Genomic DNA, 17,120 nt, shown 5'->3' with positions numbered 1-17,120 from the left:
TTTATTTTATTTTATTTTATTTTATTTTATTTTATTTTATTTTATTATTTTATTTTATTTTATTTATTTTATTTATTTTATTTAAATTCAGTTAATTAACACATAGTATATTATTAGTTTCAAAGTAGATTCATCAGATGCATATATCACCCAGTGCTTATTACATCATGTGCCCTCCTTAATGTCCATCACCCAGCAGTATGGAGGTTCCTCAAAAAGTTAAAAACAGAGGTGCTCCCTACAACCCAGCAATTGCACTACTAGGTATTTACCCAAAGGATACAGATACCTGCAATTCTAACACAACTGGTCATCTGGTTAAGTTTGGTGAATGACTGCTTTGGAAAAAGATTACAAACCATCTACCCTAAGGTAGATTGAAGCATTAATTTATGGTCGGACAATTTCTTGTCTATTTTGCATAGGCATGTTATGACTTTGAAAGAAGTTAACATAAAGTTCTTTACTAAAGCCATGATCCTAATAAGCAAAAATCACTGTTTTAATTTTGACTTTGAGGAAAGTTATATAAAATTCCATTAAAATGTAGTTGCTTAAATCCTAGATCTACTAATTGTTTAAAATCAAGTAAGTTCCTTGGCCTTCAATCTTAATGAATTTCTATGTCTATCCAATATGGAACAGCACGTAGCACAAACTCAGTAAGAAAGGTTGGAAAGCCAAGAATGGTTATTCCTCTAAATAAAATATATCCAAAACTGTAGTGTTTCTGTACAATAATTGACACTATTTGACAATAGCAAAATGAACAAAATAAAGCACAAGCTAAATATAGGCCACAAATACTAGAATTCTTGCAATGTATTTCCAATTCCCCAAGAATATTTCTTTTATATGTGGTGACTTGGTATTCAGTGGGTCAGGAATTGCCAGGAATATGGAGAATATTTAGGAGTGTTCTAAGGGAGGCTCTTCTCTGCATGATAAAGGATTCAATGATGACACGATTCTTCTAATGAACACTATTTAATTATTTGCATGTAACACTTGTACAATTTCTATACTTACCTAGTTTTGTGTAAAACCTCATAATCAGTTACAGGCAACCCAAAAAGTTGTTCACCAGATGAATACGTAACAAACTTCCTCCACAGATCATCAAAATTGGCCTATAAAAAGATTTTTAACTTGTAGTAAAATATAATTAATTCAGGACCCATTAAAGTAGAATTTATTATAATTGGAATAAAAGCTACAATGGAGTTTATTTAATAATATCTATGAAACAAAGACTTGTGAAGAAATTTATATTGATACCAAGCTATCAGAAGAAAAGTTGAGCACTTAGGAAAATTAACTTTCAAGCATTCTAAAAGTATCCATTTTACATAAAATTTTTTCTTTAATAAATTAAGTGGTCTTCAGAAGACCTATATTTCAAGTTCCCATAAATATGTCTGAAAGTAATAAAACTGCATTTTAAAAAATCTATAATTCAGGCTTCTTCACTAATTTAGACTTGTCATCTGTTCCACAGAGTTCAAATGAGTGAGTATAATCCTTTCAACCCTGTTTTCTCTCCAAGCAATAAAGAGTCTATAAAATGAAGGATTCAATTATAACACCACTTGAAAGAATTCTAACAATCTGAATCAGCGAAGTTAATGCCCATGCCCTTTGAATTGGAAGTGGAATCTCCTATACTAGGAATGCTAAGTATGAAGAGTGTTTAAAGCATAAAAGCAAATAGAAATAATCCACCCATGATGAAGTATGTGTGCTCTATATAAGGGTATAATATATCAATAAGGATACTAAATTTCCAGCCCTGGAGAATGTCTGGCATCAGACTTCACCATATTCAGATAGTGAATCAGATCTGACAATAACATTAGCATATTTTTAGAGGAGCCAAATAAAGAAGGTGTGAAGACCCTGAAGGAACTCCAATGAACCCTTCCTTTCTAGAAAGTAAGGTCCATATTTTGCACTTTTTATAATCCTCAGTGGTTAATATAATGGTTACTCAATAAATTTAATGACTAAAGTGGCCATAGAACCATGCGAACACTAGAAAAGGAGAAACAAAAATGTTAAAGTTAGCATACTTTAAAATAATATTTAAAATCTTGTTTATGTGGTGAAGACTATTGATGGATGCCAGTCACTCATCCCCTTTTTTATTCAGGCCCCAGATAATATGAAAAGACCCACAGCATTAGCCAAATGGGCAAAAAAAAAATACCAGCTTTGTCAGCAGGACAACCAAGTGTCCAGCAACTCCAGAAATCAGAGTAAAGTTGCACCCTGAGCCCAATGGGAAGCTCCTGCTTCTTTCCACAATCTAGATAGATCTTGGCACCTGCCTTTTAGGGGGCTTGGAGGGGACGGTGAGGGGGCACCTGCTTTGGAGGAGAGTTGGGTCACATACCCAGCCACATGCATGGTGAACAACCTGCTTAGCTCACACCCCCAACCACAGGCAGAGCAGAAGGAGCAAGATGCCAAGAGATGCGCCCTACAATATCTTTTCAATGAAGTGGCCACACCCCTGGTAAAAGGGTGGCACATTCAAGTCCCACTTGCTGATGAATAAACTGGTAACTCCTGAGGGAAAAACAAGGAGGTGGGTCTACCTTCAAAATATACCCAGGTTCTAATCTCTTCTCTTCAACTCCAATGCCACCAGTCTGGTCCAAGTGACTATCACCCTCTCCTGGATTATTGCAAGAGCTTCCTAATTTCTCTGCTTTCACCCTTAACTATCAGAAATCTACTCTCAACACTGTAGCCAGACTGATCCACTGAAAACATAAGTAGGATGATGTCTTATTTGCTCTTACTCAGGGCCTTTGCACTTGCTCTTCCTCTTGCCTGGAAAGCTGCTCTTCCAGACACCTCCCTGGCTCATTCCCTCATTTCTCTAGGTCTCTACTCAATGTCATCTTTTCAAGCTGGCCTTCTCTGGAGATGCTATTTTATTTTGTTTTATTTTAAGAGAGAGAGAATGCACATGAGAGAACACAAACAGTGAAGAGGGAGAAGCAGGCTGCCCATCAAGGAGGAAGCCTGATGTGGGGCTTGGTCTCAGGACCCTGGGATCATGACCTGAACCAAAAAGCAGATACTTAACTGACTGAGCCACCCAGGTGCCCCTGGAGATGCAATTTTAAAGTTCACATCCACCTTACATACACACAGCCCAGCACATTATGCCCTTTCTCTGCTTTATTTTTTCCTTTGGCACTTATTATCATCCAACTTATTACTTTTTTCACTCATATCTATATTATCTTGCTTTTATTGCTGAGAGATTCTGCTTGGCTCAGCTGGCAGCCATTAGGTGAGCAGATCAGTCTTGATCCTGGCTCCTCCAGAAAGGCAGGCCTTTCCCTGAGACTCTGGGGACTTCAGATAGCAAAGAATCAGAGCCTCCTCCAAGGTCTGGCATAAAGTTCTGGATCAGGGTGATGCGAGGATCTGGTTTTAGTCCAAGAGTTACCACTATTGTCCTGAGGACAAAAGAACCTTAACAATAACAAGGGACTGGACTTTGTCTAAGGACATCATATCCAAGTGAAAGGCTTGTGCCTGCTGCATCCCCTGAAAACCCTTGCCAACACAGACAACCTATCTTACAGAAATCTACCAGACTTACTGGGCTAGCCCTACCCTGCCCCCGGAGCCAAGCAGCACAGATAGTGAGTGGGCTCTGTGACAGCTGATTTCCTTACTTTGCACAAATTGACTAATCTATGGTCAGCTGCAATTCCATTTTTCTTATCTGGGTCTGGGTTTTCTATTTAAATCACCAAAATCAAGGGAGATACTTGAAAGTTAGGTACCATATGAGGAATTCCACTTGGTTCGGATGGAAAAAGCCTGAACTACCCCTCTCAGGAGAACCTGCGACTGGAGAGATCCCATTCAACTTGACTGAACCTTTTTGAGAAAAGCATGCATGGAACCAGCCTGAACCATCTATGGAACGTGCACATAAAGCAACAAGATCAAGATTGCTGACTCCACTCTTCCGTTTATCTGCTTTGAGGTGAAAAACCCAATCGTAAAGTGATAAGTCATCTCTGACACAGGTAATGGGACATTTGGAAATTCCTAACCAGCACATGGCAAAACAAAGTTAGGAGCTACAGAAAGCCTTCCTATGGCTTGATTTGGGGCAAAACTCGGGTAGTCTTAGTAAAGTAGAAAACACTGGGTTTTGGACATCTCTGTATCTCCTGGTAGGATGACTGTGGAAGCTATCTGAGTTATTATATAAATACAGGCAGCAAGTGGGGCAAGGTGAGGAAAAAAGTAACATCTAGAAGGGGGCACAGAACAGAGAGATATGTTTATAATTGTTCCTTTAAAAAAGGAAAGACATGCGGCTTTTAAAATTTGATTGGGAAGGATAGTTAAGAGGAAAATGTTAGGAGAAAAGGATCCGTCTAAGAAGGGGCAAAGGAAAGTAAAGAGTTCCCAGGGACAGGAAGGGGAACACAGCTCTCTGAAATTTACATAACACACCCTACATTGTCTCTATAAATTTGGAGACAAGGTCGTCTGCTCAAACTAATCTCAAAACTACTCCTCCCACACTCGTACTTCAGTACATAACTCTACCCTCTTCCATCTTCCCAAGCTGGAAATCTTCCTCTCTTCCCCTTCACCCAGGCTCCAGGCCTATCAAGTTGGTCCTGTTAAATAAACTCATGTTCCATGCAGGTTTCTTCATTGAAATGTATTTGTTTAGTCTCAAGCTTGACAATTTCCTGTTGCATTACTGAAACTGCCATCAACATGACCATCCTCCCCCCAAAGCATTCTCCACACTAATGCCAGAGAAATCTTTTAAACACACAACTGAAAAAATAAAAATAAAAAATAAACACACAACTGTTTTAAAAATTCCAATCTGGACATATTGTTCTTTGCGTAGAGCCCTCCAGCCCCCAAGATAGGCTATGAGCTCCTTATCGTGGCCTACAAGGCCCTCTCATTGGTGATTTCTGCCCACTCTGTTGTCCCATCCCTCATCCCTATCTTCTCTGCCCACTGTACCCCACATTTCACTCCTTCATCTCTCTAAATCTCCCTATTTCCTCATCTCTGGCCTTTGTAGGAGGTGCAAATTCTAATTTGTTTTTCTTCTTCCCCTGGCTAACTCTAACTAGCCCTTTAAGATGCAGCTTGGATGGCTCTTCTTCCAGGAAGCCTTCTCTGTCTGCCCCTTCAGCTCCCATTTTGGTTGGGAGCTGCCTACACCTGTATCCATAACACTAGTTCTCACATCTAGATTACAGTGCTCAAAACATGGTTTTGCAATTACTATCTCTCCAGCTCACTGTCTCCCTACCAGGTTTTAGCAGCTTAGAGGTAAGAACCATTTCTTAATCATCTTTCTATTGACCAAGACACATAATAGGCATCTGATGAATATTTTCTAATGATTATGAATGCAGGTGGGACAGGGAACATAAAGGGAACAGGAACAGAAAACAGGATAGAGAACAAAAACAAGTAATAGAATTGCCTGATACTAACAGACCCAGGGGGGCTAGTTTACATAGGAATCCATGAATCCACAAAACATTAACCCAAATGAGTGTGTGATTTTTCTCTAGATGTGCTCAGCAATCTGAGTGTAGAAAAAGATAGGGAATGGTTGGCCTGATCATTGGATCAGTGTATAGGGTAGGGCAAATGATCTGGGAAGTTTAAAGTCATGGATAAGAAAGGAATGGATACAGAGGGGAGATAGGGAAACCATGTGTCAATATTTTAAATCTTATTTTGATACATTTTATTCTAAGAATTTCTACCATTTATATGCAAATGAGATACTTGGAATCAGAATAAGGTATACACTTAAGTTCAAAATCAAAGTCTTAGTCTCTAAAAATAGGGAGAGATTCTGTGGAGAAGAACACAAAGGATACAAGAAAAGGAATCAATCACATTATTTAGAAGATTAGAATATAATTAAAATCTGGATGTACTTTAAACATTAATTTTTCCACTATAAGGTAGAACAACATAAATTTTTCCCTAAAATTACTTTAAAGAATAACAACACATTGTCGACATACAAAAAAATGAAGTTTTACCTGAAATATCTGTAGCCTGTTACTAGCTTCTTGGGGTGGAATATTTGGAACCATGGGTCCTTCCTGTAATGAATAATATACTCTCCATTTAAATTCTTAATCACATGTATTAATCAATTTATTGAGTTTATCTATTATTTCCTTTTAAATAAATAAACATGATTTTTATCTGATCTAGTCTAATTTTGTCCCATATCTGAAGCTTTCATTAGTTTTTACAGCTTTATTGAGATATAATTCACATACTATACAACCTCTCATTAAAAAGGACAATTTAATGGCTTTTAGTATATTCACAGAGTTGTGTAACCATGATCACAATCAATTTTAGAACATTTGCCTCACTCTAACTTCCATTCATTTTTAAAGGAGCATGACATCGGTACTAAAAAATGTGCCAAAATTACATCCTGTAGGAAGCCTGCACCACTAGGGCTCTGTTTCATTCCATTTATGGTTATAAACAATGATGCTGTGTTTATGCATTAGAATAACTATTGATATAGAGTTCTGAGGACAGCCTCCTCTCTCTCACTGATTGTTCAGCCCAATATGGAAATAGAGGAGCACATAGGTTGAATAGCTGAAAGAAGCAAATGCAGTCTTTGGTGGCCTTCATCCAGAACACAGTTGCAAAAGGACCACAGATGGTCTGTATAATCATGAATATTATGGATATGCTAAATAATAGAGCAGATTCCCAGTATAATAAAATGATAGGGCCGTAAAATCTTTTTTTTTTTTTTAGGTTTTATTTATTTATTTGAGACACACAGAGAGAGAGAGAGAGAGGCAGAGACACAGGCAGAGGGAGAAGCAGGCTCCATGCAGGGAGCCTGACGTGGGACTCGATCCCGGGACTCCAGGATCACACCCTGGGCTGCAGGCGGCGCTAAACCGCTGCGCTACCGGGGCTGCCCAGGGCCGTAAAATCTTGACAAATCCAACGAAAAGAGGTAAGTTTAGTACATGTAAAAAAAATGTGCTATGTGGTTATTATTAAGGGCTTAAAATGTTTTATGAATCTAGACCCATTGTGACCACTAAAGGAAGTAGCATATTTTAGGGGAATACATCCAACTTCTGAGTTTAACTTCAAAGAGGAGGATCATTAACAGTCATGATACCAGGTTGAATAGTCTGCAGGACTGACCAGGTGTGACATCTATTATTTATTTTCAGTGACCCTTTGGTTCTCTGAGAGTTAGTGAAAAAAAGATCAGTTGCATAATACCCTACTATTTAGGTATTTATAGTTTCTTACAGCCTTCCAACAAGTGCATTGCATTTTCAGCTATGAGCATTCTGGCCTGAGAAAGCATAAGACCAGACCTTTTGTTCTTTCCACAATCTCAAAAGTTGTTTTCCTTTTAACGGTTAAATTCTCTTTCTTCCTCTATAAAATTATTTTTAAAAACTAGCTATCTCCTTTTTTTTCCTGATAGCTACAAATATGCAAATATAGCTTCTTATATACAATGTGCAAATTGCTGCATATTTCTCAAGATTCATCACTGTCATCTCATATAAACATGCCACAGAACATTTTAACACACAGCATGCAAATACTTAGATTACCGCCTCATATGATTCTGCGAAGTTCATTACATCCTCACGAAAAACTTCCACAGACTCAAGAAGATTACTCTTAAACTTTGGCTGCACTTGAACTAGTTCATCTTGTACAGAAACCTAGAATAAAAAAGAATACCCAACATGAGATTTATTTAAATGAAAATGTATTTAAATAAAAACTATAATTCCATCCCAGCCAGTTTGCTATCCCACAGATGTCCAGTATGAACAAGGGCATCTCTGCAATGCTGCTTAAAAAAAAAGGGGGGGGGAAATAAACAACCCAAATGCAGCAAAAGGGGACGCAAATCATTCTAGTTCATGACCCAAGACGCAAAGCCATCTTCTGTAACTGCAGTTAGGAAAAAGTTTTCTGGCTATCCAGCTCAGGTCATCACTGTGGCCGGAGAAACAGTTACTGCTTACAGACGCAGTCTGGGTCACATGCTGTCTCTGAGGCCAGATGAAGGTCTGGGATTAATAATTTCTGGTAGGTTTACATGGTCACAAGGGTTGGAACAGTCACCTAAAAGAAAGTCATATTACCTTGGGTATTAAAAAAAAAATAAGGAATGCCCTCCATAACAGTCTTCAAAAGCCTCTGCTTAAACCTTCAATCATAATAGCTAGCACTTAATTCATACTTACTATCTGTCAGGCTTTTCACCTGTGTTAATTCATTTAATCCTCATGACAATGCGGTGTGGTAAATACTGATATTATATTCATTTTACAGTTGAGAAAACTGAGGCATAGAGACATTAAGTAACTTCCCCAAGGTCCCGCATCAGCATGAGGCAATGTCAAGATTCAAAACCCAGCAGTGTGGTTCTGGGTTTTTTATAAAACTTCAGATTAATGGTGATTGTACTAAAGGATGGGCCAACAGGTTTAACACTAACAGTTCAAAAGATAGAACAACTGCATGGGAAAAAATCAGAGAGGGAGACAAACCATGAGAGACTCTTAACTACAGGAAACAAACTGACGGTTGCTGGAGGGGAGGTGGGTGCAGGGATGGGGTAACTGGGTGACGAGCATTAAGAAGGCCATGTCCTGTGATGAGCACTGGGTTGTATGCAACTAGGAATTACTGAACACTACATCTAAAACTAAGGATGTACTATATGTTGGCTAACTGAATTTGAATTAAAAAAATAATTTAAGAAAGAAAAGAAGAAAAAAAAAAAGCTAGAACAACCCAAGTGAATCTTTTCCATTGAACAGTAACAGAAAGTTGGGCTTCACTAAATCTCAACCTAGGGTTCTCCATTTCCTTCCCAAGATGCAATTTTCTGACTAAATCAGCAATCGTTTTTTAAAATAAGTGAATATTCAATATTGAGCATTTAAATAAACATGAATATTGTTAAAAAAGAATTTTATACACATTACCTCAAGGAAGTCTCATAACCATGTATAAAAAAATTCCTAACGTATTCCTAAATGATCATATGAAGAAACTGAGAAATGAAGGTTATTAACTTGCATAAGATCACCCAACTGGCTGGTGGCAGAGCTGGGATCACAAGTCATGACCCCAATTTCAGCTCTGGGTGCTTGCTAGTCTGCTTTGCTTCAATCTCAGTGACAAATCTCTCCACAAACAAAAAACTTTAAGCCAATGTTTAATTAATATTCAATAAAAATTTCCATTATAATTAAAAAATCTGGATCTTCCCTTGGACTTCATTTTTACTGTTTAACTGTATAAATATCAACTTCAAAAATGCGTAGAGAGTTTATAGCTAAAAATGCCTGCATGACAAGAAAAAAGATCTCAAATCATTTAACCTAACCATCCACCTTCACAAACTAGACAAAGAACAAATTAAATCCAAAACAAACAGAAGGATAGAATAAAAATTACAGCACAGGTAAATGATATAGAGTACAGGTAAACAATAAAGAAATCAACAAACTAAAAATTTCTTCTTTGAAAAGATGAACAGAATTGATGAACCTTCGCCTAGGCTAACCAAGAAAAAAAGAGTAAGGACTCAAATTATTAAAATTAAGAATGAAAGAGGGGATTATCACCACCTACTTTACAGAAGTAAATGGAATTATAAGGATACAATCAATAGAGTGAACAGGGACCCTATGGGATAAGAGAAAGTATTTTTAAATTCTACATCTGATATGTATTAATATCCAGAATATATAAAAAACTCCTACATTTCAACAACAACAAAACCACAAACAGCTCAATTTTAAAATAGGCAAAGGACTTGAGTAGACTTTTTTCCAAAGAAAATATACAAATGGACAGTAAGTATATAAAAGGATGCTCAATATCATGTAACATGAGAGAATTGCAAATCAAAACCACAATGAGGTATCACCTCACCAATTAGGATGCCCACTATCAAGAAAACACAAAATAACAAGTGTTGGCAAGGATGTGGAGAAATTGGAACCTTTTCCCACGGTTGGTGGGAATGTAAAATGATGCGGCTGCAATGGAAAACAATATAGTGGATCTCAAAAAGTTAAAAAATGATACTATATGATACACCAATTCTATTCCTGGGTATATATCCAAAAGAATTAAAAGTGGAGTCTCAAAGAGATATCTGCACTTTCATGTCCATAGCAGCATTATTCACAAAAGCCAAAAGATGGAAGCAACCTAAATGAACACTGCAAGATGAATGAATAAACAAAATGTGGCACATATATACAATGCGATAGTAGTCAGTCTTGAAAAGAAAGGAAATCCTGTCACCTGCTACAACATGGATGAAACTTGAGGACATTATGCTAAGTGAAATAAGCCAGTCACAAGAAGGCAAATATTGTATGATTCTACTTATATGAGGTACCAAAAGTAGTCAAATTTATAGAGGCAGAAAGCAGAATGCTGGTTGGAACTGGGGAAAGAGAGAAATCAGGAGTTATTATTTAATGAATATAGAATTTCAGTTTTGCAAGATGAAAAATTTTGGAGATTGGTTGCACAACAATGTGAACAGACTTAACACTACTGAATTGTACACTTGAAAATAATTAAGATGAGAAGTGTCTGGATGGTGCAGTCAGTTAAGCATCCAACTCTTGGTTTTGGCTCATGTTGCGATGTCAAGTTGGTGAGATCTAGCCCTGTGCTGGACTCTGAGCTCTTAAGCTCTGCTCAAGTCTCTCTCTCCCTCTCCCTCAGTCCTTCCCCCCTACTCTCTCTTTCTCTATCTCAAATAAATAAATAGATCTGTTTTTTTAAGATTTTATTTATTTATTCATGAGAGACACAGAGAGAGAGAGAGAGAGAGAGGCAGAGACACAGGCAGAGAGAGAAGCAGGCCCCATACAGGGAGCCCAATGCAGGACTCGATCCCGGGACTCCAGGATCACACTTTGGGCTGAAGGCAGGCACTAAGCCACCGAGCCACCCAGGGATTCCCAGTAAATAGATCTTTAAAAAATAGTTAAGACGGTAAAAGCTTTGTGTATTTCACCAGGATTTAAAAAAAAAAAAAAAACTTAGCACAAAGTTATAGTAATTAAGCCAGTAGGTTACTAGCATAGGGATGGACATATGAATCAACAGAATAGAATTGGGAGTCCAGAAATAACTCCCTACATTTATGGCCAATTGATTTTCAACAAGGGTGCCAAGATAATTTGTTGGTGAAAGGATAGTCTTTTCAACAAATGGTGCTGAAACAACTGGAAATCCACATGCATTTTTTGCATGAAGTTGGACCCCTAACTCCCATCATACAAAAATTACCTCAAAAATGTATCAGAAATCTAAATATAAGGGCTAAAATTATAAAACTGACATAAGAAAACATAGTAGCAAGTCTTTATGACCCTGGATTTGACAGTTGTTTTCTAGCTATGATACTAAATCACAAGCAACAAAAGAAAAAATAGATAAATTGGACTTCATCGAAATTAAAAAACTTTGTACTTCAAATTCAGAGACAGAAAGTAGAATGGTGGTTACCAAGGACTGGAGTGGAAGGGAAAATGTGGAGTTACTGTTAATTAGGCACAGAATTTCAGATATATAAGGTGAAAGGAGTAATAGGGATATATAGTGATAATGGCTACACAACAAGGTGAATGTCTTTAATACCATTGAACTGTACACTTTAAAAAATGATGAAGATGGTAAATTTTTATATTATGTGTCTTTTAATACAGTAAAAAAGAAGAAGAAAGGAAAGACACCATCAATAAATTGAAAAGACATCGGGATCCCTGGGTGGCGCAGCGGTTTGGCGCCTGCCTTTGGCCCAGGGCGCGATCCTGGAGACCCGGGATCGAATCCCACATCGGGTTCCCGGTGCATGGAGCCTGCTTCTCCCTCTGCCTGTGTCTCTGCCTCTCTCTCTCTCACTGTGTGCCTATCATAAATAAATAAAAAAAAAAATTTAAAAAATAAATAAATTGAAAAGACATCTTTATCCATTCATCAGTTAATAGACACTTGAGCTGCTTCCAACTTTGGCTCTTATAGATAATGCTGCTATAAACATCAGTCTGTGTGTATCCCTTTAAATTAGTGTTTTTGTATTCTTTGAATAAATACCTAGTAGTGTTATTGCTGGGTCATAGCATAGTTCTATTTTTAACCTTTTGAGGATCCTCCACATTGTCTTCCACAGTGGCTGCACCAGTTTCCATTCCGAGCAACAGTGCAAGAGGGTCCTCCTTTCTCCACATTCTCGCCAACACTTGTTGTTTCTTGTACTGTTGACTTTAGCCATTCTGATAAGTGTGAGGTGATATCTCATGGTAGTTTTGATTTGCATTTCCCTGATGATGACTGATCTTTTCATATGTCTTTTCATATGTCTGCTGGCCACCTGTATGTCTTCTCCGGAAAAATGTCTACTCATATCTTCTAATCATTTTTTAATTAGTTCATTTTTGAGGTTTTGAGTTTTATAAGATCTTCATATGTTTTGGATGCTAACCCTTCATCAAATGTATCATCTGTAAATATTTTCTCTCATTTTGAAGGCTGCCTTTTAGTTTTGTTGATAGTTTCCTTTGCTGTGCAGAAGCTTTTTGTTTGGATGTGGTATACATATACAATTGAATATTACTCAACCATAAAAAAGAATGAAGTCCTGCCATTTGCAACAACATGGATATATTATGCTAAGTGAAATAAGTCAGAGCAAGATAAATACCATTATGATTTCACTCATACGTTGAATTTAAGAAACAAAAACAAAGGAGCAAAGGGAAAAAAAAGAGAGATGCAAACCAAGAAACAGACTCAACTATAGAGAACAAACTGACAGTTACCAGATGGGAGGTGGGTGAGGCGGAATGGGTTAAACAGGTGATGGGGATTAAGGAGTGCACTTAGGATGAGCACCAGGTGTTGTGTGGAGGTGTTTGATCACTATATTGTACATCTGAAACTAATATTGTACTACTATAGGTTAACCATATTGAATTCAAATAAAAACTTGAAAAAAAAAAAAGAAATTGAGAAGACAATCCATAGAAAGAGAGAAGATATTTGCAAATCCTTTCATATGGGGCTTATATCCAAAATATATAAAAAAAAATTCTTACAGCTCAAAAATAAAAAGATAACCCATTCTTTTTAAAAGCAAAGGATTTAAATTCACATTTCTCCAAGCAAGATGGATGTATGGCCAATAAGTACATGAAAAGATGCTCAACATCATTAGCTGTTAGGAAAATAAAGCAGTCATTCAGAGGACAACATGGATAAGCCTTAAAACATGCCAAATGAAAGAAGTCAGTCACAAAAGGCTACATATTGTGTACGTCCATCTATATTACACATCCAGAAAAGGCAAATCCATAGAGACAGGAAAGTAGATTCATGATTGCCAGGGACTAGGATAAAAGGGAGAAGGAGTGGTTGCTAATAGGTATGGGGGCTTCTCTTGGGAAGATGAAAGTGTTCTAAAACTAGATAATGATGGTGGTTGTGTAACTCTATGAATATACTAAAAATCACTGAACTATATACTTTGAAAAGGTAAATTTTATGGTATATAAATTAAATCTCAATAAGGGTATTAAAATAATATATATTTAAGCTTTAAAATGTATGAAAAATTTTTTCTAGAGATAGCAACTTATAAAAAAATAAGAATTAAATTGTACTTACAGCTTTGCTCTGTAATTTGTTGAAAGAATATCTCAAAGTATCTACTGCTTCTGATTCTTCTTTGGTCACTTCAACTTCAAATCTGTTTAAAATAGCATAGGCTTCCTGGAAAGTGGGAGTAGAGTTCAGAAACATCACAAGGAAATCAAATGCCAAATGATTTAGATGCCTTCTAGAAACACATTCTTATTCTTCCCATTCTTATAAGAAGAGAGTATATTCTAGAATAGTAGTTCCAAAAATTGAGCATGTATATAAAGCACCTCTAGATTCTCCCTGATGCCAGATATTGACTCTAGATCTTAGGTCCCAAAATCTGTATTTAATAAGCATCTAGGTGATTCTGATGGAGATGTAAGCAGATCATTTTGAAATACTATGCTAATTGGGGTGCCTGGGTGGCTCACTTGGTTAATCAACAAGCTTTTTTTTTAAGGTTTTATTTATTTATTTGAGAGAGAGAGAGAGAGAGAGAGAGACAGAGTTATAGGCAGAGGGAGAAGCAGGCACCATGTGGGGAGCCCTGGTCCTCAATCCTAGGATCCCAGCATCACGACCTGAGCCATCCAGGCATCTCAAGAAACCAACTCTCGATCTTGCCTCAGGTCTTGATCTCACAGTCATGAGTTCAAGCCCCATGTTGGGCTCTGTGCTGGGCATAAAGCAGAAAGAAAAGAAAAAAGAAAAAAAAAGAAAAGAAAAGAAAGAAAAGAAAAGAAAAAAGAAAAGAAAAGAAAAGAAAAGAGAAAAGAGAAAAGGAAAGGAAGAGAGAAACACTATCTTAGAAAATATTATCCTAGAAAATATCCCTAGAACAATTTTCTCTCTCTCCTCTTTGATCTTGTGCAACACCATGCAAAATATCATCTCATTACTCTTAAAATATGGGTTGGCTATGTAAAGAATAGAATGAAACAATGATATGGGAGATACTCTGAAGAAAAGAAACTTGGATTGTCAAAGGGATGGATTGGCAATTGGATTTATTAAAAGAATTTATGCTGAAGAATAAAGTTTCTGGGGCACCTGGATGACTGTTGGTTAAGTGTCCAACTCTTGATTTCAACTCAGGTTGTGATCTCAGGGTTGTGAGATCAAGCCCCACACTGGGGTCTGCACTGGGCATGAAACCTACTTAAGATCCATTCTCTCCCTTTCTCTCTCTGCCCCTCCTCCACCACTGACTCACATGTGCTCCCTCTCTCTTAAAAAAAATAGTAATAAATTAAGAGTCATATTTTTATTATCACCATGAACTAAGAATTTAAATATCAGTCATAAAATACTTGGGTAGACAAAATAATGGTCTCTCCAACATTGTCCACATTTCAATCTCCAGAGCTTTTGATTGTGTAACTTTACATGACAAAAGGGACTTTGTAGATGCAATTAAGTTAAGAAAAAAAAAAACTTAAGATGGGGAGATTATCCTGGACAAACCGGGTGGACCCAAAGGTCCATATAAGGGAAAGAGGGAGGCAGGAGAGTCAAGCCAGAGAAGACGTGAAGACTGAAGCAGGGGCAGGAGTGACACCATTGCTGGGAGTGGCTGGGAGTCAAGGAATGCAGGTGGCTTCTGGAAGCTAGAAAAGACAAGGCACAGACTCTCTCCTGAAGCCTCCAGAAAGAGTACAGCCCTTCTGACATCTTGATTTTAGCCCCATAAAATTCATTTTCAGATTTATGATCTGTAAAAGTGTAAAATAATACATTTACGTTGTTTTAAGCCATTAGGTTTATGGTAATTTGTTATAGCCGAAGTAGGAAACTAATATAGTACTCTACCCTAAAAAATCTCTGCTTGATGTTAGTTCAAACAATTTACTATTAAGCCTAAGTAGACTGCTCCCACCATGCTTCCCTTGGTATGCCACTGGTCATGAATGACCTATAAGTGGTTTCTAAGGAAAGCCAAAGATATTTGGGGAACTTGCCTAACATGTTAAGATTGACATAAAAGAATACAACCATTCATTTCTGTAAAATGTTGGTGCTAGCATAAAAAAACAAACATTGTCTAGAACAGTTCAGAGCAATGTTAATATATTAATATATTCCTTTGCGTACTGTTCACTCTCGGTAATTGTCAAAACCCCTCCAAGGACATCAAATCAGAAAGGAGAAACAGACAGACTATGCCATAAAATAGATGAAGGATATACGTTAACAGGATCAATTTTTTAGTGTGTCTCTCTTAAAAAAAAAAAAAAAAGGCATTTCAGACAGAAAAACGCGATTACTTCTTACTTCAATTGGTCCCAAAGTCATGTCCATTTGAATTTCATTATCACGGATAGATGATAATGCTTCCATTGCAAACCTGACATCATCTAAATCACGAATGGGTCTAGATAACTTTTTTAAGTATTCATTGATGAATGCTATCATGTCGGACATTTTCTTTTTGTACTCTTCATTCAAGTATCGACAGAGTAACATCTTCCATGCCTTAGCCTCAATGGATAAGGCCAACTTCATTGGCTCTGGGGTAGAGAGAGAAAGATCAAAATGGAATACACCTGGCATTCTGTAACTATTTACTTCATGTCTAATCTGAGCATTTATAACTGCACTGTCCTATCTGATGACCACAGCTCTAACTAGTCAACTCTATCTTATCAATTCCTACACACTCTTCTTTACTTCTCTTGGTACCCCTCGGGCCCTAGCCCCACCAGGCTTGCAACATGGTTGCTCCCCCATCAACTTCCAACAGTTAGACTGAGAAGACTAGGTAGCTGAGTTGATGGTGGCCTGAGAGGAGACACACAGCTGGCTTGTTGGTTGAAGCTGTGAGATCCTCTCATGGAGTCTGCACTTTACAGGCCTAGTCTCCTTTTCCTCAGGCCCCAAGCATTCAGCCCACTCTTCCCCTTCTTTAGAACTGCTGCTGCCTATTCCATTTCTTAGTTTCCTCTCTCTAGAATGGAGCCCCCCATGGGCAGCCCGGGTGGCTCAGCGGTTTAGTGCCGCCTTCAGCCCAGGATGTGATCCTGGAGACCTGGGATCAAGTCCCATGTCAGGCTCCCTGCATGGAGCCTGCTTCTCCCTCTGCCTGTGTCTCTGCCTCTCTCTCTCTATCTCCTGAATAAATAAAATCTTTAAAAAAAAAAAAAAGAATTGAGCCCCCAGCCAACTCTGACACTGTGCTAGAGTTGATTTTTGTATGAGAAATCACAGTGCTACCCACTATGAGAAAACAAATAGGAAATTTAAATAATAGGTAAACTAACTTTCCAAAAGTCTACATACAGTTCCTGGAATTATTGCCCAAGGCATAGTTTCTGATTTCTAACTAAATATTCCCTTCAAGTACTTGTGACTGTTCCCCAAATTAAATTCCTTCTTGATAGATAGAATAACAGTAT

General features: G+C 37.5%; 1 protein-coding gene across 1 annotated transcript in view; it reads right to left on the bottom strand.

The window, feature by feature from the left end:
• DNAH8 (dynein axonemal heavy chain 8) overlaps positions 1-17,120 on the bottom strand; it is a 357,024-nt gene that overhangs the window by 223,574 nt on the left and 116,330 nt on the right. Inside the window, exons 29-33 of the mRNA XM_038553950.1 lie at positions 16,000-16,235; positions 13,753-13,857; positions 7,650-7,763; positions 6,072-6,134; positions 1,030-1,130 (exon numbers count right to left, since the gene is read on the bottom strand). Coding sequence (XP_038409878.1) covers positions 1,030-1,130; positions 6,072-6,134; positions 7,650-7,763; positions 13,753-13,857; positions 16,000-16,235 — 619 coding nt within the window. The remainder of the gene's footprint in view (positions 1-1,029; positions 1,131-6,071; positions 6,135-7,649; positions 7,764-13,752; positions 13,858-15,999; positions 16,236-17,120) is intronic.

The sequence above is a fragment of the Canis lupus genome, chromosome 12 (assembly GCF_011100685.1).
Source record: "Canis lupus familiaris isolate Mischka breed German Shepherd chromosome 12, alternate assembly UU_Cfam_GSD_1.0, whole genome shotgun sequence".
NCBI classification, from domain to species: domain Eukaryota; kingdom Metazoa; phylum Chordata; class Mammalia; order Carnivora; family Canidae; genus Canis; species Canis lupus.
Note: the sequence above shows the minus strand (reverse complement) of the source record. Positions and strands in the feature narration are given on the sequence as shown.